The sequence below is a fragment of the Amblyraja radiata genome, chromosome 12 (genome assembly GCF_010909765.2).
Source record: "Amblyraja radiata isolate CabotCenter1 chromosome 12, sAmbRad1.1.pri, whole genome shotgun sequence".
NCBI lineage: Eukaryota > Metazoa > Chordata > Chondrichthyes > Rajiformes > Rajidae > Amblyraja > Amblyraja radiata.
Window position 1 is genome coordinate 35,212,283 of NC_045967.1, and position 27,763 is coordinate 35,240,045.

At 43.4% G+C, this 27,763-nt stretch overlaps 1 protein-coding gene across 6 annotated transcripts in view; it reads right to left on the reverse strand.

The window, feature by feature from the left end:
• enox2 (ecto-NOX disulfide-thiol exchanger 2) overlaps positions 1–27,763 on the reverse strand; it is a 187,982-nt gene that overhangs the window by 50,740 nt on the left and 109,479 nt on the right. For all 6 annotated transcript variants that reach the window (XM_033030501.1, XM_033030502.1, XM_033030505.1 and 3 more), the window contains 2 exons: positions 13,323–13,457; positions 3,975–4,139 (listed from right to left, as the gene is read on the reverse strand). In XM_033030501.1, the coding sequence (XP_032886392.1) occupies positions 3,975–4,139; positions 13,323–13,457 (300 nt within the window). The remainder of the gene's footprint in view (positions 1–3,974; positions 4,140–13,322; positions 13,458–27,763) is intronic.

The window sequence follows — 27,763 nt, forward strand, 5'->3', positions numbered from 1 at the left end:
AGCATCTCTAGACTCCTATGGATTACTCTACTCACTTTACTCACCAATTCATTTAACCTTTTTTTCTGGGCTCCACTTGTGACACCATATCCTCAATACCCTGATAATTAATGCAACCAAAGGGTTGATGCAAGTTGTTTAAAATTGGTGTTTTTTTAAAACTTTGATATACTTATGCTTTCAATGTTGTCAACATTGAAATAATGAACTGCAATGATGTTGCTCTATTTTTAAATGCCTGACATTACCTTCAAATTGAATACAAATATATAGTCTTTAAGTTACAGCTGTCTTCCTTGTTGTACCTCTAACATCGTGCCCAACAGTTTGTGCACAGAATGTGGAATGGGTGCAGGACTTGCCTCTTGTGTATGCCTTTTTTTGGAAGACTTCAATTTTCAGTTATTATCTCTTGAAGAAAGTTCACTGCACCTTTAATCCAATTTCCTTTTGCTGATGTTTCATGTTGTTCAAAATTGTTCCAGCAGTTGGGGAGAGATCAGATTGCTAATATCAAAATGCCCAAGTCACTAAGGGAAACTGCTGACACCAAATTGTACCAAAGCCATTACTTATTGGCTCATACAGCGCACATGTTTCAGGACGAGCATGTGGCTGGAGCAATGGGCAACAAGAAAGATTTTAACCACCTACTCTTACTGTTCAATGGAAAAGCAGCATGGCTGATTGGCATCTCATCCACTTTCAATATTCATTTATTCCACTACCAGCTCATCTTGGCTACAGTTTGTACTATCAACAAAAATGACTTATTAAAGGTACTCACTACCATCTCACACCCTGAATGCATAACCTCTAACAGCAAAGAGGACAAGGATGGCAGGCACATCTGAATACCACCAACTACAGGTTCCTTCCAAATCTCTCACCACCCTGACTTGGAAATATACCATTGTCTCTTCATTACTAATGGTATCAAATCATGGTACTCCCTGAGAAAACAAGCCAAGGAGTGCATTCAGGACGGTGACAGAAAGATTTTTAAACACTATGTGTATCTGACGATATGAGAATTGGCCATCCAAGTGGACGAGAAACAGATCATTTGCAAGTTTATTGAATGGGAAGCAGATCATCAGGCATAATTGTCTACTGTTTTTTTCTATTTTCAATACTTTTATTTCATAAAGTGCAAATGATAAAGTAGTGCAGTTGTATTCAAAGTGATTTTGATTACACATCTAGTAAACTCATTGAGCACGAGGAAAGATTGCAGTGAAATAAGATGAGTTAACAAGTGGTTTGTGAGGCTAGTAACGTAAACACATCACAGGGATAAATAATTAAAAATGAAACAATTTCTTTTGAAACAGACATATTTTGTACACTTCTAAATTTTACTTTCAAAATTCCGGTAAAACATAAGGACTGAATGGACAAAAATGGCATCTATATGCAACAGAAAGGTCAACAATATCAACAAGACTGTAAGGAGGACTTTCTTAATTCAATAGACAGGTTTGTTTCATTTTATCTGTACCTTTTTCCACTTTAAATGTTTTGCAAAAATTGGATCACAATCAATTTACATTTGTAAATCTGAGATTGTGCAATAGATTAAAAGGCTATTTCAGCATACTTTCAATTATTTATAAAGATACCAACAGCCAATGTTATAATATCATACGGTTTCTAAACTTTTATCAAATAAAACAATGAATTTTCAACAATTGAATACAAGCAAAATAGGAACTAGGATATGTCACTAATGTAAAAAAATGCACACTTTACAACAGAGGGATATTACCAAAATACCCCAACATCAACTTGCATGAAATAATGATGTAGAAAACATATTTTATATACATTGTGTAGGTATGTTGCAAAGCCTACCTGAAGGTCGCTGAAAATCTGTCCCAGCCCGTGTGCGCGATTTTGGCGCCGTTTAGAGGGGGGCGGGTTTAAAACGCGATTTTCCCTAGGCTGTTCAAATCGAGGTTTTTCAGCCTAGTTAATTATTAACGAAAAATCGCTGGACGATTCCCTCGCTTGAGCTATTATTAGTTTTAAGGGCTTTATTTAATTGTTATAGTAGGTTAAAAATTAACCTCTAAACCCGCGACCGCTGACAACGGGCCAGATCTCATACAGGGGAAAACGGAAGGTAGGCTGTTTATTTTTACGTTAAAAAGGGCTTCTTAAGATCCCTTTATACAAAGTTTAATGTTGCATGTAGCTAATTTTGGGCCCATTATATCCCGCAGTATTTTTCTGGGCATTTGAGGTACAAATCTACCGCAATGTGAACGTTCTAAACCAGCGCGTTCACAGGATCCCACTGGAAAGCTGACTTAAATGGACATTAATTTACAGCAATTGAACACTAAATTCCTTCCATTTGGCCTATAAATTAATGTAAATGAGATTTAAAAATCATGTTTTATTGTGAATTATTTGTGAATATTATTTGGACACTTAGGCTATTTAAAAATGTTAATCATTTATTAAGAAATGGATAGATGTTTAGATCTAGTAATTGAAGTTTGGAATTAGCTACAATTGGGTAACTAACTAATTATATGCTTTAATTTCAGGTCATCCAAGTAAGATTATTTTATATTTGTTTCAGAATGCTTCAATCTATGATAACTGAAAATTTCATTCAGTTCTCTTAATTTTTAAGAAAGTTATGGGCTTTTGACTGTCCACGATCACAGCTTTTTTGTTATGTCCATAGAAAATCAATAGGGAACAAGATGCTAATTTCCGAGTATGAAAATGGCTATAACTTTTTAAATACTTGAGATATGAAAGTGAATTAGGTGTCAAATTAAACTTATTTTTATGCTTTATCTGATGGGATAAATTGCAGACTTGATTTTTTAAATCTCAAAATTTTGTAACATTGCTACATTGTGTCACGCTAGAATTTAGAAGATTGAGGGGGGATCTTATAGAAACGTACAAAATTCTTAAGGGGTTGGACAGGCTAGATGCAGGAAGATTGTTCCCGATGTTGGGGAAGTCCAGAACAAGGGGTCACAGTTTAAGGATAAGGGGGAAATCTTTTAGGACCGAGATGCGAAAAGCATTTTTCACACAGAGAGTGGTGAATCTCTGGAATTCTCTGCCACAGAAGGTAGTTGAGGCCAGTTCATTGTCTATATTTAAGAGGGAGTTAGATGTGGCCCTTGTGGCTAAAGGGATCAGGGAGTATGGAGAGAAGGCAGGTACAGGATACTGAGTTGGATGATCAGCCATGATCATATTGAATGGCGGTGCAGGCTCGAAGGGCCGAATGGCCAACTCCTGCACCTAATTTCTATGTTTCTATACCAAAAAAAAATATGATTTAATGTTTTTGACAAATATGCTGATAAAAAGTGTGCATTTTTGGCTAAGCACACTGTCTATTTCAGTACTATCGGATCAAAATATTCAGTGAAACTGATAGGGCAGATAGTGAGAAACTGTTTCTGCTGGTTGTGGACCAGTGATATGGCATGAACTAAGTAATGTTTATTCAGGAAAGAAGTTTGTAAATAGCTAATCGTAAAGAGACTGATACAACTTTTGAACTTTATTCCACAAACAGGAATTGATGTTAATTGTTAACTTCGTTGATAGATTTTTATATCAATGGGGTAATACAAATATGGAGAAAAGCAGGTATGGGTAAGGTCACAGATCAGCTCACGATTTTACTGAATGGCAATGTGTGCTGGAGATGCTGTATGTTCTATTGCTATTTTTCCTAAGCATTTCAATAGCATGTTGGACTTCCATGTCGCTGCGCTGAAATAAGACATGTTACCCAAATACAGTTCTTGTGTTTTGAATTGGTCTACCGAATTTAAGAGTGACATTTTGAGTTTTGTGGACCTAGTTGCAGTGAATGATTGGGTACTCATTTGTCAAGTGTAATTAATCTGTGAGATGCTAACATGGTAAATGAAGTCAGCAATAGAACTGTAAATTGCTATTTATGATCAAGCTGTTTCTCAGAGACTTACTTGGATTTGGAGGAAAAAGCGTACAGTTTTTACAATGGATGATCTCCTTCACAAGAAACATGTCTTGATGAATTGGAGGAGGGACAATGCCCAATCCAGGCATCATTGGGTTCATGGGGTTCATGGGTGGAATGCCAGTCATCATGCATGGACCTCGGTCAAACTCTGGAAAAAGGGAAACAGATTGTGATAATTTTCTCATTATTTTGATAAACCAAAAGCATAATTTAAAATCCTAGTTCAAAATCCTTGTCCTCATCTGCAAACCAATTCATGGTCTCTGACATTCCTACTGTCGTAGTTTCATTTCCGGGTGTTAGAAGATAATCTGCTGGATCTATTCTACATCTTTTCTTCTTCCTATTACCTCCAATCTCAAACTTAAACTCTGGGAAGCACATCCCACCATTGTTCATCAAAATCCTCCCCCTATCATTGACCTCAAGAAGGACTACACTGAAAGTCTGTATACAGAAAATCCTCATATTAAGAGGATCAGTTTAGTTTAGTGTCACGTGTATCGAGGTACAGTGAAAAGCTTTAGTTGCGTGCTATTCAGTCAGCAGAAAGACAATGTGAGGTGGGGGTGAAAATGGTGTACATTATTTCCAATTGTTCGCTATAACCATGTAAGACATTATCATTGTATGTAATTGAAACAAAGAACTGCAGATGATGATTAATACAGAAAAGGACACAAAGTGCTGGTATAACTCAACACGTCAGGCAGCATCTCTGGAGAACATGGATAGGTGACAATAGAGAATAGGTATAGAGGTAGGCCATTCGGCCCTTCGAGCCAGCACTGCCATTCACTGTGATCATGGCTGATCATCCACAATCAGTACCCCGTTCCTGCCTTCTCCCCATATCCCCCGACTCCACTATCTTTAAGAGATCTATCTAATGCTCTCTTGAAAGCATCCAGAGAATTGGCCGCCACTGCCTTCCAAAGAATTCCAGATTCACAACCCTCTGTGTGAAAAAGCTTTGCTTCATCTCCGTTCTAAATGGCTTACCACTTATTCTTAAACTGTGGCCCCTAGTTCTGGACTCCCCCAACATTGGGAACATGTTTCCTGCCTCTAGCGTGTCCAAACACTTAATAATCTTATATGTTTCAATAAGATCCCTTCTCATCCTTCTAAATTCCAGAGTATACATGCCCAGCCACTCCATTCTATCAACATATGGCAGTCCCTCCATCCTGGGAATTAACCTCGTGAACCTACGCTGCACTCCCTCAATAGCAAGAAAGTCTTTCCTCAAATTTGGAGACCAAAACTGAACACAATACTCCAGGTGTGATCTCACTAGGGCCCTGTACAACTGCAGAAGGACCTCTTTGCTCTTATACTCAACTCCTCTTGTTATGAAGGCCAACATGCCATTCGCTTTCTTCACTGCCTGCTGTACCTGCATGCTTACTTTGAGTGACTGATGAACAAGGATCCCCAGATCTTGTTGTACTTCCCCTTTTCCCAACTTGACACCATTCAGATAATGATCTGCCTTCCTGTTTTTGCCACCAAAGTGGATAACCTCGCATTTATCCACATTAAACTGCAAATGCCCACTCACCCAACCTGTCCAAGTCACCCTGCATCCTCATAGCATCATCCTCACAGTTCACACTGCCATCCAGCTTTGTATCATCTGCAAATTTACTAATGTTACTTTTAATCCATTCATCTAAATCGTTAATGTATATTGTCAATAGCTGCGATCCCAGCACCGAGCCTTGCGGTACCCCACTGGTCACTGCCTGCCATTCTGAAAGGAACCCGTTAATCCCTACTCTTTGTTTCCTGTCTGCCAACCAATTTTCTATCCTTGTCAGTACCCTGCCCCCAATACCATGTGCTCTAATTTTGCCCACTATGTGGGACCTTATCAAATGCTTTCTGAAAGTCCAGGTACACCACATCCACTGACTCTCACTTATCCATTTTCCTAGTTATATCCTCAAAAAATTCCAGAAGATTAGTCAAGCATTGTTTCCCCATCGAAATCCATTCTTTACCGCTATCCAAATGTGCCGCTATTTCATCTTTTATAATTGACTCCAGCATCTTCCACTCCACCGATGTCAGGCTAACATCAGGACCCTTCTTCAGACTGATTCACTCTGCTGAGTTACTCCAGCACTTTGTGTCGTTTCACGTTCCAACTAGGTACCGAAGCTGCTGGTCTGCGCCATCGACCCCTTCTTCACCGTTGGTGCAGCTGTTGTTGTGGCTCAAGTTGTAGCCTCCAACAGGACAGGCTTTCTTCACACCGCCATTCCCGACTGAATGCGCTCAAGTCACCGTAGAGGTCCCTCGCCTCTTATCCATCACTTTATCCACTTCCTGCTCCACCACCACCTCCTCTTTCTCCTCCGCAGGCGCCGACATACTCAATCTTGGAAGATGTCAGCGACTGAGAGGTAAAGGAGGAGGCGGCATCGGTGGAGGGGGGGGGGGGGGGGAGAGGCCAAGTGCACAGAGCAATGAGAGGAGGAGAAGGAGGCAGTGGAAGGTGGAAGAGAAAAATAGGCCAAATGGACAATGCGGTGGCCATTAGAAAGAAGCAGCAGTAGGTGGGAGGGGAGGAAGAGCCGCAGTGATGAGGCACGTCCTATCAGAGGCAGTGACCTGAAGAAAACACTGTTGCCAAGAGCTACAACCTGAGCCACAACAACAGCTGCATCAATCGGACCGTGCGGTGGTGAAGAAGGGCTTGCTCATGCAAGCTGAGGTTGGTATCAGAAGCCGGAGCTGGCGTGTCAGTGCGAACTGGGGTGGCGGCAGCATGTCTATCTGCTATACCAAAATCCGTTATAAAGGGGTCAATTAAAACAAGGGTTTACTGTATTAATGCAAGTTTTGGTATTACATTATTTAAAAAGAAGATCCCAAAATCCATACTGTAGCAAAAGTTGCTCTCATTTTAATTATTACTAGACCAAGGGGGACCCGTTGGGTCCCGTCCCCTCAACGCGCAGTTGTGGTGGGTGGGCGGCTTGACAGGGTCAAGCACACACTAACCACCCCCCACACTCACTAACCACCCGTCACACACACTAACCACCCCCCTTGATATTATATTAATATTATTCATTCGCTCCTTTTACCCCATCCCCGCCCTATCCACTCAACTATAGCCCCCAACTCGCAGGCGCGTCTGTAGAGGGAGGGGGCTAGAGAGAGAGGGCAGAGAGAGAGGGGGCAGAGACAGAGAGAGGGGGCAGAGACAGAGAGAGAGGGGGAGAGAGCGAGGGAGGGGGGCAGGGGGGTGAGGGGAGGAGGGGGAGAGGGGAGAAGGGGAAAGGGAGGGGAAGAGGGGGGAAAGGGAGGGGGAGAAAGGGGTGGTGGGTGAAAGGGAGGGAGAGGGGGAGAGGGAGGTGGGAGGAGAATGAGGGGGAGAAGGGGAGGGGGTGAGGGGATGGGGAGAGGGGGGGAAGGGCATGGGGGTATTGAGAGGGGGAAAAGGGGGGCGGGAGGGAAGGCGGGAGAGAGAGGGGGAAGTGGGGCGGGGAGGGGGGGAGAGAGGGCGGGAGGAAGGGGGTGAGGGGTACGGGGAGAGGGGGAAAAGTGGGGAGGGAGGGGGAGAGGGGTGGGGGCAGTCCATCTATTCCCCACTCCCTATCACCCCCACTCCTCTCCCTCTAGGGGGAAGAGTGGGGGGGAGGGGGAGATGGGGTAGGCGAGAGAGGGGGAAGAGTGGGGAGGGAGGGGGAGAGAGAGGAAAGAGTGGGGAGGGAGGGGGAGATGGGGTAGGGGAGAGGGGGGAAGAGTGGGGAGGGAGGGGGAGAGGGGGAGGGAGGGGGAGGGAGAGGGGTGGGGGCAGTCCATCTATTCCCCACTCCCTATCACCCCCATTCCTCTCCCTCTATTCCCAAACTCTCCATCCTCACCTCCCCCATTCCCCCCTCTTCCTCCCTACTCCCTCCTCTCCCTCAATCCCCCCACTCCCCCTCTTCACCTCCCCAGGATCTCGCCTGTCCTCCGGAACTGCAGAACTTGCTCGTTCGCAGAGAGGAACACAGAAGAGCAACACAGATGGACAGCAGGAGGGAGGTTGACTCAGAGAGCCCAATGCCAGCGCTCGTGGGGGGGGGGGGGGGGGGGGGAGAGGGGGTGGTGTGTGGACATTTAAAGCCGCTAAGGCAAGATGCGTTCGCCCAGGAGCGAGCGTTGACAGCAAATAAGCACCGGCTTCTAACTCTCTGGAAACCCACAGCTGGAATGAGCGCGCAGGGGATGAGAGGTGCGCAGGTGGGCGGGGCTTCGCGAGCTGCGCCGGCTGTGAGGAAAATGTTCGGTAGCGGAACGGAGCTGCAGAACTTATGAGGAAAAGTTCAGTGCGTGAGGAGTCACTGCCCCGAGATCTGTAGAACAAAGAAGCTATAGCGGAACGGAGCTGTAGAATCTTTGTATCTTTGCTTTGTTCTGCAGAACTTTCTCGATCTTTCTGCGCCTTTAATCCACAGCAGCAGGGGGGCGGGGCCAGGACGCAGGTGGGCCTGGATTGTTGGGCATGTGGGCATTGTGACGTCAACAGCTGGTGGGGGGCGTTTATATTTTTAAAATTGTGTTTTGTGAACAATTTTATTCAAAATCTGGGGAAATAATTGACCAAGGAGTGAATTTCTGAACTCATGTTAAATTCTTACCGAAATTGTAAAAATCTCCGCGTTTTTGCGTCTGGTTTTAGAGGAGATACGTTTCACATGCAATATGACACACACACACATCCACAGAGTTTTAAAAGTATGATAGCAGTGGTAGAAATCACAGTTATGTCAAGAAAACATTCCTATATTTTTAGTTTCTTGCTGAATGATCCTTACAACTGAAACTTCTAAATACAAAACAAAAACATGCTAGGTTTTGACAACAGTTCAGTGAGGTGCTAAGAATATAATAGGGAGCTGTGCTAGGGAGGGTGAACTGACCCAGCAGTAAAATCCCAGTTTTGCACACTAAGCCAGCAAAGTTGGATTTGTTCAATTAAATGGAAGATAATGATCTTCCTTCATTTTCTCTGCCATAGTTATTTTTCTCTAATACACACTCATATTATCAAACTGCCATTCATAATGACACCCTTTTCTATTTCATCTTACTTCTTTCATTATCCTAGGCCTACCTGTCCCTGGTGGGTGTACACCTAAACTGCATCCAAACCATCTGCTCTTTAATGGCCAGCCCTAATTCAATTACAATTGCATCTGCCAATTTTTGATTACAATCAATCATGGCCTAAGCTTTTTTAATTCAATGAAACCAGCACGATCCTAATTCAGTATTTTTAATTCTAGATTCCCCCTTGTCCCTAGCTAATTTAAACCCTACAATACCATGGTTACTATTTCCTAAATGTTAGTTTTCTGATATTTGCTACACTTGCCTCAGCTCGGTGCCAGAACCAAGTACAACGCTTCCTTTCTCATTGTGCTAGGCATTATCAACACACCCCCTCCCCCACTCACCCTCTCCAGCTATCACTCACGAGGCTTTGTTCTGCCCCTCCTCCTTTCCATCTTTCTCCCCCCCCCCCCACCCACCACAATCCGTTTGAAGAAAGGTCCCGACCCGAAACATCACCTATTCATGTTCTCCAGAGATGCTGCCTGACCCACTGAGTTACTCCAAGACCATGTGTCTATGTAAACCAGCATCTGTAGTTCTGTGCATCTCCAACTTCATGTGGTTAATTTCTCCTGGAGCTCATCAAATTAATCTTACTTTTTGTTATAAATAGGAACTATTATATCTTCCATTTCCCAGAATCTGATTCAATCCAACATTCTGCTACTTTTTTTCCTGGTGGTTTCAATAGACAATAGGTGCAGGAGTAGGAAATTCGGCCCTTCAAGCCAGCACCGCCATTCAATTTGATCATGGCTGATCATCCACAATCTGTACCCCGTTCCTGCGTTCTCCCCATATCCCCTGACTCCGCTATCTTCAAGAGCCCTTTCTAGCTCTCTCTTGAAAGTATCCAGAGAACCGGCCTCCATCGCCCTCTGAGGCAGAGAATTCCACCCTCATCTCTCTGTGTGAAAAAGTGTTTCCTCGTCTCCGTTCTAAATGGCTTGCCCCTTATTCTTAAACTGTGGCCCCTGGTTCTGGACTCCCCCAATATCGGGAACATGTTTCCTGCCTCTAGTGTGTCCAAATCCTTAATAATCTTATATGTTACAATAAGATACCCTCTCATCCTTCTAAATTCCAGAGTATATGTCCAGCCGCTCATTCTCTCAGCATATGACAATCCCGCCATTGGCCTTAAACATATTGTTTTACCTTTCCATTGCTATACTTCGATTCCCACCCTTGCAAAAAATTGGATTGTTGAGGTGCCATTTATTTTATGTAGGTTCAACCTCTGTCAGAACCAGGCCCAAAGCCGTAGAAATTTAAAGACCTTTCTGAAACCGTCTCTTCAGCCAAGCATTCATCGGCATTATCTTCTTTAATGATCAAGGTAATTATGGTAAAGAGAGAGAATCTTTTCTAAAGCAAGCCTCAGTGCAGAACCTTTATACACGATTCCCTGCAAAAGCAAACAACATTCAGCTGTAAAGCAGTGGGGAATTGTGACATTTATAAAGGTCATGCTGACCTTCATTAATTCAGTAGCATGTTGATCACACACTGTCAGATTACATCGCACCCTTCAATAATGAAAAAAGTAAAATTGGAAAAAGATTGTTATTGTCTGAAGAAGGGTTTCGGCCCGAAACGTTGCCTATCTCCTTCGCTCCATAGATGCTGCTGCACCCGCTGAGTTTCTCCAGCATTTTTGTGTACCTTTGTTATTATTATCATTGGGAATCTAGCTATTTTTTGTCCCTTTTCAGTATGAATCAATCTACTTTGCACAAAAGTTTCACAACATCAATATTCAGTACAACAAATCACATTGCAATAACTAATTTAATCATATATTTCCAGGTGTTTTCAAATAATGACAGCAGGATACAATTTTAGCACTTCAATTTCCCTTTCAAGGCTTTTGAGTTTATGGTGTGAAACAAAAGGATGAATTCACAGATGATTTATTTTTTGTTGTAACTATAAATGGCAAAATAAATGTTGAGACCAAATGAGTTGGAATTTAAAGATTAGTCTGTGTACATTATTAAATATGGTTCCTCTGACAATTGCTGATTCCGACAGTTATTTAGAAAGAAAACAATTCAGAAAACGAATATATTTTAACACTAGAATTGGGTTGGTTCCTCAACACCAAAGAATAATATTGGTATTTTCTATGTAACTGGACTGCTATTTGTCTTCTGCAGTTTACAGTAAACATTGCCTCGCAGAAGTTTTTGGGGTTGTGAAATCAACATCACCATATTCATTACTCCATTTCTAATAACCCTGCAGGATCTGTTGACAAGATTTCCTTCTTGAAATCCCTTGAGGTATCGTTTTCCATTGTAAACATGTCAAAGGTTAATACCGTTGGAGGATTTTGCAGAAATACTGTACACACTTCATTACTGAGTTCTAATCCAAGACTTTACTTTCTCTCTTACCACATGGCCTCCCCACCCCTTGCAAATTCCTGCAGCAGACAGGAACTCAAGCTGATTTAAAGTATGCTTGAACCAGAATGATAATGCGTGATTATTTAGGTATTCCTCTCTGTGAATGTGTATCAATTCTAGTGACATCAATAACTTACATTCACAACTATCAATCTTTAACCATTATTTTTAGTTCACAATGCTCAAATCAAATCAATCACACTTGTTAAATAAAAGGTATGAAAACACAACATCATCACCAACAATATGGTACTTACTATTCATATTTTATTAGAAGCCCGTTTAGAGGGATTTATCAAAGAGTTTGCAAAAATTCAGTACCTTTAACTTTGCATATCTGTGCAGATACCATATCGCAGGGGAAAATGAGATGTTTTAGTTAGAATATCCTTTTGGTTAGCAAATGCTTATTTTCCTAGTTTGATTTGAATATTCTTTGTTCGTCATAAAAAAAGTGTTTACATTGACTTCTTAAACTCATGAGTTGAACGTGGCGAAGATAACGTTGTGTAAAGTGTTCCAAATTTTTAACCGTTGTCTTACATACAAACATGTGAATAGGAGCAGAGATTGGCCACTCCCTCTCTAAACTGCTCTGCCATTTAATAAGACCGAAGCTCATTTTACTGTAATTCCTATCCCACAATCCTAACCACTTCGGGTAACTTTTCACCTTTGCTAATAAAGAATCCATGTACATTGATTGCCCTCCCTAATGTTTGGGACAAAGACCAATCATTTATTTATTTGTCTCTGTACTCCACAATTTGAGATGTGTAATAGAAAAAAATTACATGTGGTTAAAGTGCACATTGTCAGATTTTATTAAAGGGTATTTTGATACATTTTGGCTTCACCATGTAGAAATTACAGCAGTGTTTATGTGCTGTAAGATATAAAGATCCTAAAGCACACCAGGTCTGCAAAAAGCCAAATTTGCCTACCTAACAATCTTAATCAAACTTTGAATTGAATGCAATTTTCAGATATATTCACATTTAAATGAGGCTATAGAGAAAGCTCTTACTACTTATCAAGTCTGTCTAAATTGTAAAGTATTCAATAAGAAACAATTTTGCACAACACTGACTCATGGCTGTGATATTTTAGCATTGGCAGTTATTTATAACAGTTGAGTATTAACATTTTGAAACTGAACAAATTCCTAAAAATAGTAGCAAAAAAAAAAAAAATCAACATAAATATGATTAGAATAGATACTGGGAGAAAAAGTATAGTGGAGGCAGAAAAGACGGCAGATTCTGGAATCTGTAGCAAAGAAAAAGCTGGAGGTATTCAGTGTGTCATGAAGCATGTGTGGAGGGAAATGCACGGTCGACATTCCAGGTACTTCACCTAGACTGAAAGAGAAGAGTGGGAATTGCCAGTATAAAAAGGTGAGTGGAGGGGTGGGGCAAGAGCTGACAAGTGATATGTGGATACAACAGACAGAATACAGGTGAAGAGAGGTCCTTACCTGTATCCACCCATCCCTTGCCAGCAATTTCCCCTCCCCTGCCCTCTACCCTGTATACTGGCAACTTCTTTACTATTTCAGTCCAGATGAAGGATCTCAACCCAAAATGTCCACTTTCCGTTTCCCTCCACAGATGCCACCTTACCTGCTGAGTCCCTCCAGATGTTCTCTTTTATTTGCATGAACTACAGTGCTTCTTTGGTCTCCTTTCAGTTCTGACAAGAAGTCTCCGACCTGAAACCGATTCTGTTTCTATTCCCACAGGTGAGTCTGATCTGCTGAGTATGTCAATCATTTTCCTGTTTATGTCATACAAAAGGTATACCTGGCATTAATGGTTGTCCACGCATTCCCATTGGTCCCATTCCCAAGCTGTTCATGGCTGCTTCCCAAGCTGTAGGATCTGATAATGACATCCCCTGTGGGCTGGAGTCAAAGGCGAGGTTTTTGTAATGCTCGTCTGAAAATGAAGAACAGATAAAATGTTGCATGTTCATTGATGAAATTATTCACAAGTTAATTAAATATTAGGTAAAATAAATACTTTGAACTGAATTTCAAAAACCATTCATTTCAGTTAATTTTCCCTGTAACCATCTCACTCCACCCCCATCCCACCCCATCAATTCATGTGGTCACAGGGAGAACTTGCAAACTCCACAAAGAATCTATGGAATTCTCTGCCACAGAAGGTAGTTGAGACCAGTTCATTGACTATATTTAAGAGGGAGTTAGATGTGGCCCTTGTGCTAAAGGGATCAGGGGGTATGGAAAGAAGGCAGGTACAGGATACTGAGTTAGATGATCAGCCATGATCATATTGAAAGGCGGTGCAGGCTCGAAGGGCCGAATGGCCTACTCCTGCACCTATTTTCTATGTTTCTATGTTTAAGACAGCACATGGTCATGATTGAATTTGGGTCTCTGGCACTCTGAGCACTACCAGCAGTACCGCACTTGTGCCCACGTACACGCATGTCACGGAGCAGCCACAGAATATTTTCAAGGGGGAGAGCAAGCAGCCAGAAGTAATTGTGCACATTGGCTCACATGTCAGACGTAGGAAAAGGTTCTGCAGAGTGAATACAGGAGTTAAGCAAAAGGTTAAAAACCAGGATCTCAGGGATAATATCTCTAGATTATTCCTGATGCCCCATGCTAGCTCAATGGTCATAAATGGCCATAAATTTGTCATATATGCAACTGCACAATGAAATTCTTTCTGCTTATATCACACATGCGGGGGCTGCCATTTTTGGCGTCATTATTTGAAGTTCAAATTCCAGTCGGATATACTAGAGCAATTACCGCAAACCAATATCCCTCTCCTCTCCTGCTACATGTATGGTGAAATCGTCATGTGCCACATATCCACATGCCTAAATCCGAGTGACTTGGACAAAAAATATCTATTAGATTTCAACAGGTTAGACCTGCCTAATTGGAAAATTTCCACTATTCCTGAGGAACGTTTGGTGGCTTTGGGCATCTACTCGCTGAAGTTTAGAAGGATGAGGAAAAACCCAGAGTCGGAAGAAGGGCCCCGACCCAAAACACCGCCTCCCCACGTCCTTGGTGATCCACCGAGCCACTCCAGCAGTTTGTGTCGTTTTTAGATTGAAACAATTGCATAATTTGACCTCATGTCAAGAAATTCCTAATAATTGCTAACTTAAAATGCCTTAATACCTGGGAACGATGGGTCTCAGCACTGTGGGAAAAGTCAGATTTGTTCTTCTGAACAAAGTTGAATTACTTTTATTTAAACCCTCTGGACTCTCCCTACCTCTACAAAATGGTGCCTTACATGCAAGCAATTGATAGAAGGTTTGAAGCTGAGCAGAAAGCAAAGCTACTGTTGTGTTCAGGTCAAAGACTAAAAACAGGGTATAATAACTACTTTGCAGTGGATTCTGAATGACGATTGTGATTTAGTGGGGGTAATAACAGGAAGAATGCAAGGGTGAGGGGTTGGTGCTGGGAGGGACAGAAGCTTCTGACAGCTCAATGTTCCAGGCTACAGATGCTAAAGACGAGATAAAGGTGGAGATAAAAGAGGAGGCTGCAGTTAAAAGTGCAACTGATGTTATGTCTATCTATACACTTTCTCTCTCACTTCTATTCAGGGACCCTAGCAGCCCAGGGGTGTTCACGTGCACCTCTTCCAACCTAATCTACTGCGTGTTATGCTCTCGATGTATCCTCCTTTACATCAGCAAGACCAAACATAGAAAGGACGATCATTTTCGTGAACACTTGTGCTCTGTCCACCATGTTCCCAGTTGTTACCTATTTTATTTCCCATTCCCACACCAAGCTTTTGTGTCCTTGGCCGCATTCTTTGCTAGACTGAGGCCTTATGCAAACTAGAAGGCAGCACCTTATATTCTGCTTGGGTAGCTCACAACCTAACGGTATGAACGTGAATTCCTCATTCTCGAGAAAAAACCCAACCTACGCCCTTCCCCTCCACCCCCAGTTTGTTTTCTCTGCTCTTGCAACCCTGGTGTGCACACATTTATTCAATCATCTCCCATTGCCCCAGTCATCCTGGTTCTTTCCCCTCCTTCTTACACACCTCGAAGTCCCAGTCCCTTTTATTTAATTATTTTTACTTCTTAATTTGGTTAGTTGCTCAGACAACTTTATGATAACACTGCTGATGGATACTGGGTGTTTTACATTATTGATGGCAATGGGAATGGGAATTAAAATAGGTAGCAACTGGGAACATGGTGAAAGGGAACCTCACACTCCAGCAAGAACTTGATCTTTGTGGTCAGTGACAATGCTACTGTCTTTTAAGTGGTTGCAAAATCTGGTTGGCATGTTAAACCAATAATTTTGATTTGCTATGCAATAAAGACTGCCCAATTAAGTGGAAAGGAATCAAGCTAGCAAGAAACAAAAGCAAAAGGAAAGGAATATGTAGTTGTTAGTTCACCAATAATCCCTTGCCTGGTCATTTCTGTACTTGCAAGCACTCATCACAGACATTCTTATCTAGCCACCACTCTTTAAAAAGGTTTATTTTAATATAATTATCAAACCTTCTGAGGAAAAGTGAAACATGTAAATCAAGAGTTTAAATAATTTATGATAGCCTATTTTGTTCAGCAAAAAGCATAACTGACTTACCCCCTAGTAATAGGCTCAAGTAATTGGATTATTTCATATCAAAGTTTAAGACAGTGTTTGAATAATGAGTCAAAGACAGTGATTTTGGGCGTTATGGTAGGCAACATAAATTGAAATTTATTACACATATACTTTTTTTATTTAAGCACAAAAATTATTGTCTCATCAGTTGGAAGGGCAACTATGGTGCAAAGGTTATACCCACTTGTTTCTCTCATAGAATAGAGGAAACAAAATAGCACGTACATTTTTTTGCAGATATGTGTCATCTATTTTGTCCATACTTGCTTTCAAAATGTAAGATTTGTCACCAGTCATTTGCTGATGTTTACACTCTGGCGCTGCCATTGCTACATTATTTGGTATAGAGGCATGCTATTGTGACAATATTTCCTTCTGATATACGTAACAATGTTGTAATGTCAATAATTTAGTTGATCCATATCTGCTGCAGAGTCCTCTCAGGCCTATTGTGTTATTGTCAATGCCATGGCGCCTTACTGTACTAAGTTCAATCCAGAAGAAAAGTTGTGAGTTGGTGGGGGTGAGGTGGATATCAGATCCTATAAAATGGCTTGACCGTCTGATAGAAAAAACTCAAAACAATGTGTTCTCTCTCCGCACTTTAAATTTTATTTCAGCGGGAGCAAAAAACTGCCTCACAAAAATATAGACATAAAAGTAGAATCCACAACTGATTCTCCCTAATGGGAATGATTCAAAACAGGTCTTACGACGCAAAACTAAGTATTCATGAAACAACCAAACTGTACTCAAGCATAACTGCAATGTCAAGGTTTGGCATGTTCCTCACTCTGCCATCACCATCATACAATGGCTCCAACTACAATTTGATTAAGTATACAAGAGCATCTCATGCGGTACGTGAAAATGTGGTGCAAATGCAACTGCACATGACTGAACACATGCTATAAGGTCTATTTCCATTTATACCCCTTGTTTTACATGTTGTCTTCTTCAATCCAAATGAGTGGGGTGACAGTATTATTTTAGAGTTCTGCCATTGTATTGGCAAGTTGTTGATGTCTCTGTAATTTAAGTAGGTTTGCATGGCAAAACAAGATTTTTTAAATAAGGTTCTGAACAAGTGTCATTAAAAATGAAAGCACACAATATGGAAAGCCACCCTGCAATGTGATTTTTAAATTAGTTAATTTTCCTTAGCTTCATTGCTGGCATGCAAAAACTGTTTTGATCTCTTGTTTTATCTTAATTTACCTTTGCCACAATGTTTTATCCTATTCCTCTATTGGCAATGCCATCTTTAATGGATCTCCATTTCCTTTAATACCCTCTGCCCCCCCCACCCCTCCACCCTCCCCTCAAGCCCCATTCCCCCACTCCCCGCCACTTCCCTCCCCCTCCCTTTGCGCCCCACTCCCCTCTCCCCCCACCTTACCCCTTTCCCCATCCTCTCTCCCCCCTCTACCCGTGTGTGTGTGTTGGGTGGTTAGTGTGTGTGTGACGCCGCAGCCCCCCCCGCGCGTTGAAGGGGGTGTGGGTGTGTGGGTGTGGGTGTGGGTGTGGGTGGGTGGGTGGGTGTGTGTGTGTGTGTGTGTGTGTGTGTGTGTGTGTGTGTGTGTGTGTGTGTGTGTGTGTGTGTGTTCCTGACTTTTGACCAATGTGACGTATTTTTCAAATCTGACCGCTGCCCAGCTGCTGACGTTACAATAACGGTGAAATGTTTACATATTCTGGTAGAAATTTACCTTATGATTTCAAAAATCCACTCCTCTATAAATTTGGCTAATTATTTCCAGAGTTATTTACTAAAATGTATCACCAAACTGACATTAAAAAAAATATATAACCGCTGCCCACACAATGCCTTTGCTCGTGGCCCACCTCGCTCGTGGCCACGACCCCCGCTCTCGATTAAAGCAGCTGCTGTCAACGCGCATGCGCACTGTTTCCCACGAGTTACGATACCATCCTCCCTCCCCCCCTCGTTCTTCAAAAGGCGCAGAAAGAATGAGCGTTCTGCAGATCCCGAGGTCACCGGACATCACCGGCGCTCACGCGCTGAAGAACTTTCTCAGAGCAAACCATAAAAACATTAGTGGTGCTAAATTCTGCTCTTCATGTTTTTGCACTGCAGCGTATGAGGTTTACAATTAGAAATGTGTGAAGTTACTTCTGCCAAACGAGTCCATATTAATATTTATCTTACCAGTATTTAATATTACAGCAGTAACATTATGACAATGGCATTTAATGGGAAGTGTGGAAGATGGTACCAGATGTTAGTATTGCACGAAACATTTTATCACTGGAGCTGCTTTCTACAAAAAGTAAATTTGTGTTCTATCTCAACTGTTTTCAGCATCATGCAAATACTAAAATGTCAATCTTATTATAACCTAGCAAATGGATACAACATTTCAAATGAAGCCTTATGTCTACCTTGTCCAAAAGCACTCCAAAATAATTTGCAATGATCAACTTAGTTTGATGCAAAGAAATTCATCATCATGGTCTCTTGTGGCGTTTCTATCCCGTTCATTTGGAACAGCAGTCCATTACATGCTCACAACAAAGATTAGGAAAATATGAGCAGCTCAGCATCTTTCAGATTGTCATTTCAACCCCTGCAGTGAATGCCATTCGGTTCCTGATTGCTTCTCTGGTACCCGGAGTGACTGTTTCCTGATGATATATCTGCACTTTTGCACACTGAGAAATTATTACTACAGTGCTGATGTGTAATCTTGCACAGAGAATTATAAATCCTGCTCACTCGCCCTTCAAATATAAACAAAAAACTGCAGTGCTCATTCAAATGATTTTACCCAGCAGTGTTTCAAATTAGCATAATTTGAATGTGCCGGGCATCTCTCCTTTTATAACAAGACCAGCAAGCGGTTATAGAAGCAAGCATAAAATACAAGATACATTTTCATGGTAATTACCACAGAAAACACTAATTTGTAAGATGAGACAGGGTCTTGACCCATTTGCAAATCTTAAAAATAAGCTGTGTAAATTAACCCGATTGACAACATTCTTACTTTGAGTAAAACATGGATGAATGAGCCCAAATTCATAACTCCTAAGTGAATCAATATCAAAACCTTAAAAACAAAGGAAATGTTTAATCATACAAAAATGCATAATTCTTCACTTATACCGTACAGGATTGTGAAAAGTAATCCAAAGATAGCAAGTCTGGCCTGCTGTGGTCATACAATGAAATCTTGTTTCGGCAGCATTCTAGGATATCCAGGAAAGAACTAGTGTACGGTGATCGCTGGTCAGCACAGACTCAGTGGGCCGAATGGCCTGTTTCCATGCTGGATCTCTAAACTAATAGAATGACAGTTTTCAGATGTTTTGTGACGCCACAATATAAATTATTATTATTTTTAAATAGTTAAATATGCTTGAAGACTTGGAAGGAAACTAAAACCATGAAAAAAAACGTGTTTTCTGCTTTGGAGACCTAGAATCCCCAATAAAATGATTAGGGTCACAAATCATCCATTGGCACTAATCCGGAGTTCAAGAATCAGTACATGGTCATCAGTATTAAGCTGTGGCTTCCACCTTTAACTCAACATGCTCCTATGTCCTGGACTTGTCGGCAAGTAAATAGATAAATGTTGTTGGTTTCTTTCCCACACAGTAAGGTACCAAAAGAGAACAAGCAGGAAAATGGAGCAGAGGCCAAGATCAGATCAGTCATGATCTCTTCAAATGTGAAGTAAATACAGGATCCTGCGGCATCGTGTCCTGCTCCTCTCATTTTTGTTATGTTCTTATCAGCAGGGTCCTTGGAATTTGTACCACAGGAGAAACTGTGGCAACATTTTCATGGAGCTGACTCAAGAGTGAAGCTGTCAAAGGCCTGGAAATTGATTGTCTGTCTAATCTTTTTATTCTAGCGATTATATGGAGCAAGAATATCTATCTATCTATCTATTATTATATAAAACTCTCGCCCCAGATTCCGAAACGGAACTCCGTCCGGCTGCCTGCCTGCCTTTCGATTCGTTCCTGCCGTGCGATGTCACAATGCCCGATGCTCGCGGACGTCCAATCGCGATGCCCGAGGCTCGCGGACGTCCAATCGGAATGGATCCATTTACATGTACGGCTTCCGGCCTGGCTTCCGGCCACATTTCTTCCATTGATTCCCTGCAACTCCGAAACCGGACGCAGAATCGCCGACATCTTTTCCATTTCGGTAGAGATTTCACTTTTCTTTCTAAGTATCCTCTCCTCATTACATTCCGTCGTGTTTAAGTACACATTTTAATCTAATCCTTCCCCCCCCCCCCCCAAATATTTCAAAACTAAACTGGCTTCTCACTCATAGATTCAGCTTCAGCCCCAGCCCCTGCTGAACGTTCCATTGTGTGATGTCACAATGCCCAATGCTCACAGATGTCCAATCGGAATGGATTCATTTACATATGCCTATGCAGGAGCCCAAACCCATGGTGAACGTTCCATCGTGTGATGTCACAATGCCCAATGCTCAAATACATCGTTGCCATAGTGACAGTACAGAGTACAAACTGGCTTCTCACCCATACAAGCCGACATTTCGGTAGACATTTCACTTTCCCTTCCAGCTATCCACTCCTCATTACATTTCGTTATGTTTATGTCCATTTTTTCATTAAAACCTTCACCCCCCCCCCCCACTCACTCATTTTGTCGCCTCCTGCTGGCCAGCGACCATAACGGCTGCTGGCGCCCGCAGCACAACCACAAGCGACGCCATTTAAAAACGGCCTTTCGGGAACGGCTCTACTTCGAGGACCACGTCTCCCGTGGGGGCTGCGGGTAGGCGACGGCTGCGTTGGGGCATTACACTTTTAAGGCTCTGTGTGTGGGGATGCTTCATGTGTGTGATGCCGCCCCGCCACCCCTCCCCCCCCCCGCGTTGCCGAGACGGCCCCAACTTCGACGACTTCAAGATACGCTATTTTAAGACGGCCGGGACCCAACTTCGACGACCACGTCTCCGCTGGGGGCTACAGGTAGTGAACGGTGTTTAAACACTTTTCCAACTCTTTGTGTGGGGGTGGTTAGTGTGTGTGATGCCGCCCCCCCCCCCCCGCCCCCCCCCAGTGGGGGCTACGGGTAGGGAACGGCTGCGTTGGCTAAAGGGATCAGGGGGTATGGAGAGAAGGCAGGTACATCACTCCCCCTACCCCTCCCTCCCTTCCCACTCTTCCACTTCTCTCCCCCTTCCCCTCCACTCTCCCTCCCCACTCTTTCCCCTCTCTCCCCCACCCCTCTCCCTCCTCCCCATCTTCCCCATCCCCCCTCCCCGACATCTCTCTCCCCATCTCTCACCCCCTTCCCCGCTCTCCTTTCCCTCCCAAATCTATCCCGTTTCCTCCTCCTCCTCTCCCCTCCCTCCCCTCTTCTCAACCCCCCCCCCCCCCCGCAAACGCCGTTGGGGAAACAGACCCAACGGGTCTGCACTTGGTCTAGTTATTATATAAAACTCTCGCCCCAGATCCATTTACATGTACGGCTTCCGGCTTGACTTCCGGCCACATTTCTTCCATTGATTCCCTGCAACTCCGAAACCGGACGCAGAATCGCCGACATCTTTTCCATTTCGGTAGAGATTTCACTTTTCTTTCTAAGTATCCGCTCCTCATTATATTCCGTCGTGTTTAAGTACACGTTTTTAATCAAATCCTTCCCCCCCCCCCCCCAAATATTTCAAAACTAAACTGGCTTCTCACTCATAGATTCAGCTTCAGCACCAGCCCCTGCTGAACGTTCCATCGTGTGATGTCACAATGCCCAATGCTCACAGATGTCCAATCGGAATGGATTCATTTACATATGCCTATGCAGGAGCCCAGCCAATGGTGAACGTTCCATCGTGTGATGTCACAATGCCCAATGCTCGAATACATTGTAGCCATAGAGAGGGAGTACAGAGAAGGTTCACCAGACTGATTCCTGAAATGTCAGAACTTTCATATGAAGAAAGACTGGATAGACTCGCCTTGTACTCGCTAGATTTTAGAAGATTGAGGGGGTATCTTATAGAAACGGTTAAAATTCTTAAGGGGTTGGACAGGCTAGATGCAGGAAGATTGTTCCGGATGTTGGGGAAGACCAGAACAAGGGGTCAAAGTTTAAGGATAAGGGGGAACGCTGAATCGCCGACATCTTTTCCATTTTGGTAGAGATTTCACTTTTCTTTCTAAGTATCCGTTCCTCATTACATTTCGACGTGTTTAAGTGTATGTTTTTAATCAAATCCTTCTCCCCCCCCCCCAATATTTCAAAACTAAACTGGCTTCACACCCACAGAACCTTCACCAGCCCCAGCCCCTGCTGAACGTTCCATCGTGTGATGTCACAATGCCCAATCTTCACATATGTCCAATCGGAATGGATTCATTTACATATGTCTATGCAGGAGCCCCAGCCAATGGTGAACGTTCCATTGTGTGATGTCACAATGCCCAATGCTCAAATACATTCTTGCCATAGAGGGAGTACAGAGAAGGTTCACCAGACTTATTTCTGGGATGTCAGGACTTTCATATGACGAAAGACTGGATAGACTCGGCTTGTACATGCTAGAATTTAGAAGATTGAGGGGGTATCTTATAGAAACTTACAAAATTCTTAAGGGGTTGGACAGGCTAGATGCAGGAAGATTGTTCCAGATGTTGGGGAAGTCCAGAACAAGGGGTCACAGTTTAAGGATAAGGGGTAAATCTTTTAGGACCGAGATGAGAAAACATTTTTCACACAGAGAGTGGTGAATCTCTGGAATTCACTGGCACAGAAGGTAGTTGAGGCCTGTTCATTGGCTGTATTTAAGAGGGAGTTAGATGTGGTCCTTGTGGCTAAAGGGATCAGGGGGTATGGAGAGAAGGCAGGTACAGGATACTGAGTTGGATGATCAGCCACGATCATATTGAATGGTGGTGCAGGCTCGAAGGGCCGAATGGCCTAATCCTGCACTTAATTTCAATGGTTCTATGTTTCCCTCTCCGCACCCCTCTCCCACCCATCCCTCTCTCACCCACCCCCCTTCCCTCTCTACGCCACCCCCTTCCTCCTACCCCTCTGTCCCTCTTCCATCACTACCCCTACCCCTCTCCACCTCCCTCCCCACTCTTCCACCTCTCCCCCTTCCCCCTCCACTCTCCCTCCTCACTCTTTCCCCTCTCTCCCCCACCCCTCTCCCCCTCCCTCCCTCCTCCCCTACCTCCCCATCCTCCCCCTCCACCACATCTCTCTCCCCATCCCCCTCTCTCACCCCCTACCCCGCTCTCCTTTCCCTCCCAAATCTGTCCCATTTCCTCCACCTCCTCTCCCCTCCCTCCCCTCTTCACATCCCCCCCCCCCTCCCCCCACCTGTGTGTTTGGGGGTTGGTTAATATGAGTTTGATGCCGCAGCCCCCCCTCCCCCCCCCGCTGCAAAACGCCGTTGGGGAAACAGACCCAACGGGTCTGCACTTGGTCTAGTCTATCATATCATATAATATATAAAACTCTCGCCCCAGATTCCAAAACGGAACTTCGTCCGTCCGGCACCCTGTCCCACTCCCTTTGCTGGCGCGCTCCCTGTGATTCTCCGCAACTCAGAAACCGGACGCAGGACCGCCCGCGTCTTTTCGAATTCGGAAGAGATTTCGCTTTTCTTTCTAAGTATGCGCTTCTCATTCCATTCCGTCGTGTTTAAGCGCACGTTTTAAATCAAAACCTTACCCACCCCCCCCCCCCCCCCCCCAAAAAATCTCAAAACTAAACTGGCTTCTCACCCACACAAGCCTCACCAGCACCAGCCCCTGCTGAACATTCCATCGTGTGATGTCACAATGCGCAATGCTCACAGATGCCCAATCGGAATGGAGCCATTTACATATGCCAAAGCAGGAGCCCCAGCCAATGGTGAACGTTCCATCGTGTGATGTCACAATGCCCAGTGCACATAGACATCGTTGCCATAGTGACAGTACAGAGAGTCAGATGAGGGCCGAGGAGCCTTCAAAACAACATGAGATGTTCCCATATTGTGTGTGTGAAAATATTTTCACCCCTGAACCTCGATAAGAACACCACCTGCACATCTTATTAAATTAGAGAAAAAACGGAAAAGAGGTCGGGCATTTACACTTTTAAGGCACTGTGTGTGTCGAATCTTCGTGTGTGTGATGCCGCACCGCAAACCCCCCCACCACCCCCCCCACGCGTTGCCGAGACGGACCCGACTTCGACAACTTCAAGATACACTATTTTAAGACGGCAGGGACCAGACTTCAACGACCAAATCTCCCCTGGGGGCTACAGGTAGGGAACGGTCTTTATGCACTTTTCCAACTCTGTGTGTGGGGGTGGTTAGTGTGTGTGAGGCCCCCCCCCCCCCCCCCCATTGGGGGCTATTGGGGGCCGCAGGACCGCCCACGTCTTTTCCACTTCGTCAGAGATTTCGCTTTTCTTTCTAAGTATGCGCTTCTCATTTCATTCCGTCGTGTTTAAGCGCACGTTTTTAATGGATAACATACCCCCCCCCCCCCCCAATACTTCAAAACTAAACTGGCTTATCACCCACACAAGCCCCGATGCTCAAAGACATCGTTGCCATAGTTACCGTACAGAGAATAGCGTGTGAGCCGAGGAGCTTTCAAAACAACATGATATGTTCACATATTGTGTAAAAATATTAACGTGTTTCAAACCCCTAAAACTCGATATGAACAACACATGCACAACTTAATTAAATTAGAGAAGAACGAACAATATGTCGAGATTTTAATATTCCAATCAATGCACGTTTGACATTGAGTTGTCTGCCAGTTGGCCAATCACGCGCTTTGTTTCAGGCCAGCACACAAATGGCTGAGAGGGCTTCACAGATGCCTGTTTTACTGGAGATTCAAATGTGTTGTTCTGTGGAATAAATGTAATGGAAACTTGCAGCAGCTTCATTGTATTTAGTGCAAAAAACATTAAAAAAGACAGAAGAAAGTGCTGCGAAGTGGATAAAAATGCAAGAGAACAAGGTCCATGCTGATGTGCTGGAACACAAATGAACCCATGAATCACCTACCTGAAAGGAAAGACTAAAGGCCGGAATTTATGAACATCAAACTGTATGGACTTTAATTAATCTAATTGCACCCTTTATAACGTTAATAGATTCATTCATTCATTCATTCATTCCTTATTCATTCACTCACTCACTCACTTACTCAGACGTTCATTCATGAAATTGAGGGCCTGAACTATAACGCGGTGAATTGAACATTGTCACTAATGCCAGCCTGTTGTACAGTTATTAGTCTATAACAGATAATCTCGGAGCTTCATGCGAAAACATGCAGGGACAAAATGCTCCGATCGCGTAACTTACGAACTCGCGGCAAATAGCAGACAATTTCACTCCCTTTTTCTCCCGTTATCATGGTCCGAAAACGAGCAAACTAAAAATACTGACGACCACCCCCCCCCCCCCCCCCCCCCCCCCCCCCCCCCTGCCCGGCCACAGATATGATCCTCGCCTCCACGATCGCCAATCGGCAGCTTATTAATTGAGACCGCTTCTTCACTTTACCGCGAGTACCGGTAGGTTTTCACAGGAAGGACCGAGCTTATTTCTTAACGACTAATTACTCTACAACACGCTGGCATTAGTGACACTGTTTACTTTACTGCAATAGCTTAGACCCCCACACCCCTCTCCACCTCCGATCCAACACCCCCCCTCCCTCCACACTCTTCCCCCTCTCCCTCCTCATCTTTGTGTGTGACGACAAACGCACCACCCCTCCCCCTCTCCCTCCTCATCTTTGTGTGTGACGACAAACTCACCACCCCCCCCCCCCCCCCCCCTTTGGTGCAGGAGGCGCGCGCACAGCATCTTGAACGCTCAGCAAATGTTTGAATTCTTCACTAACCGTCATTCTGACTTTGCTTGTGAAGACAGGAGTCGTGGATTGCATTTGTCTGACAATAATAATCAGCTTTATTTTTATTGGATAGAATTTATTTGTTTCACATCAACCTGATCATTATATAAATCTTAAAAAGTCAATTTAATTTACAAGCTTATTTTTAAAAAAAAAAACATTTTATTGCATTTCATTGTTATTTTCTTTATTTTTATCAATTTGAATTTACTAATTTAACTGTTCATTATAAATCTTCAGGAGTGCATTTCATTTTTAACATTAACATTTTATTGTTAAATTCAATATTTGTATTTCATTGAATTGATTTATTTCTCACTTAACATTACTTTTAAAGACTAATAATTTCAACACCGCTCCCTCCCCTCACCCCTCTCCACCTCCGATCCCACACCACCCCTCCCTCCACACTTTTCCCCCTCTCCCTCCTCATCTTTGTGTGTGACGACAAACGCACCACCCCCCCCCCCCCCCTTTGGTGCAGGAGGCGCGCACACATCATCTTGAACGCTCAGCGATTGTTTGAATTCTTCACTAACCGTCATTCTTACTTTGCTTGTGAAGACAGGAGTCGTGGATTGCATTTGTCTGACGATAAAAATCAGCTTTATTTTTATTGGATTGAATTTATTTGTATCACATCAACCTGCTCATTATATAAATCTTAAAAATTCCATTTAATTTACAAGCTTATTTTTTAAAGAATAACATTTTATTGCATTTCATTGTAATTTTCTTTATTTTTATCAATTTGAATTTACTAATTTAACTGTTCATTATAAATCTGTGTGTGGGGGTGGTTAGTGTGTGTGATGCCGCCCCCCCCCCCCAGTGGGGCTACGGGTAGGGTACGGCTGCGTTGGGGGATCAGACCCAACGGGTTTGCCATTGGTCGTCGTGTTTAAGTACACGTTTTAAATCAAATCCTTCACCCCCCCCCCCAATATTTCAATAATAAACTGGCTTCTCACCCATAGAAGCATCACCAGCCCCAGCCCCTGGTGAACGTTCCATCGTGTGATGTCACAATGCCCGATGCTCGCAGATGTCCAATCGAATGGATTCATTTACATATGCCTTTGCAGGAGCACAAGCACTTGGTGAACGTTCCATTGTGTGATGTCACAATGCCCAATGTTCAAATACATTGTTGCCATAGAGGGAGTACAGAGAAGGTTCACCAGACTGATTTCTGGGATGTCAGGACTTTCATATGACGAAAGACTGGATAGACTCGGCTTGTACATGCAAGAATTTAGAAAGATTGAGGGGGTATCTTATAGAAACTTACAAAATTCTTAAGGGGTTCAACAGGCTAGATGCAGGAAGATTGTTCCAGATGTTGGGGAAGTCCAGAACAAGGGGTCACAGTTTAAGGATAAGGGGTAAATCTTTTAGGCCCGAGATGAGAAAAAACATTTTTCACACAGAGAGTGGTGAATCTCTGGAATTCACTGGCACAGAAGGTAGTTGAGGCCTGTTCATTGGCTGTATTTAAGAGGGAGTTAGATGTGGTCCTTGTGACTAAAGGGATCAGGGGGTATGGAGAGAAGGCAGGTACAGGATACTGAGTTGGATGATCAGCCACGATCATATTGAATGGTGGTGCAGGCTCGAAGGGCCGAATGGCCTACTCCTGCACTTAATTTCAATGGTTCTATGTTTCCCTCTCCGCACCCCTCTCCCACCCATCCCTCTCTCCCCCACC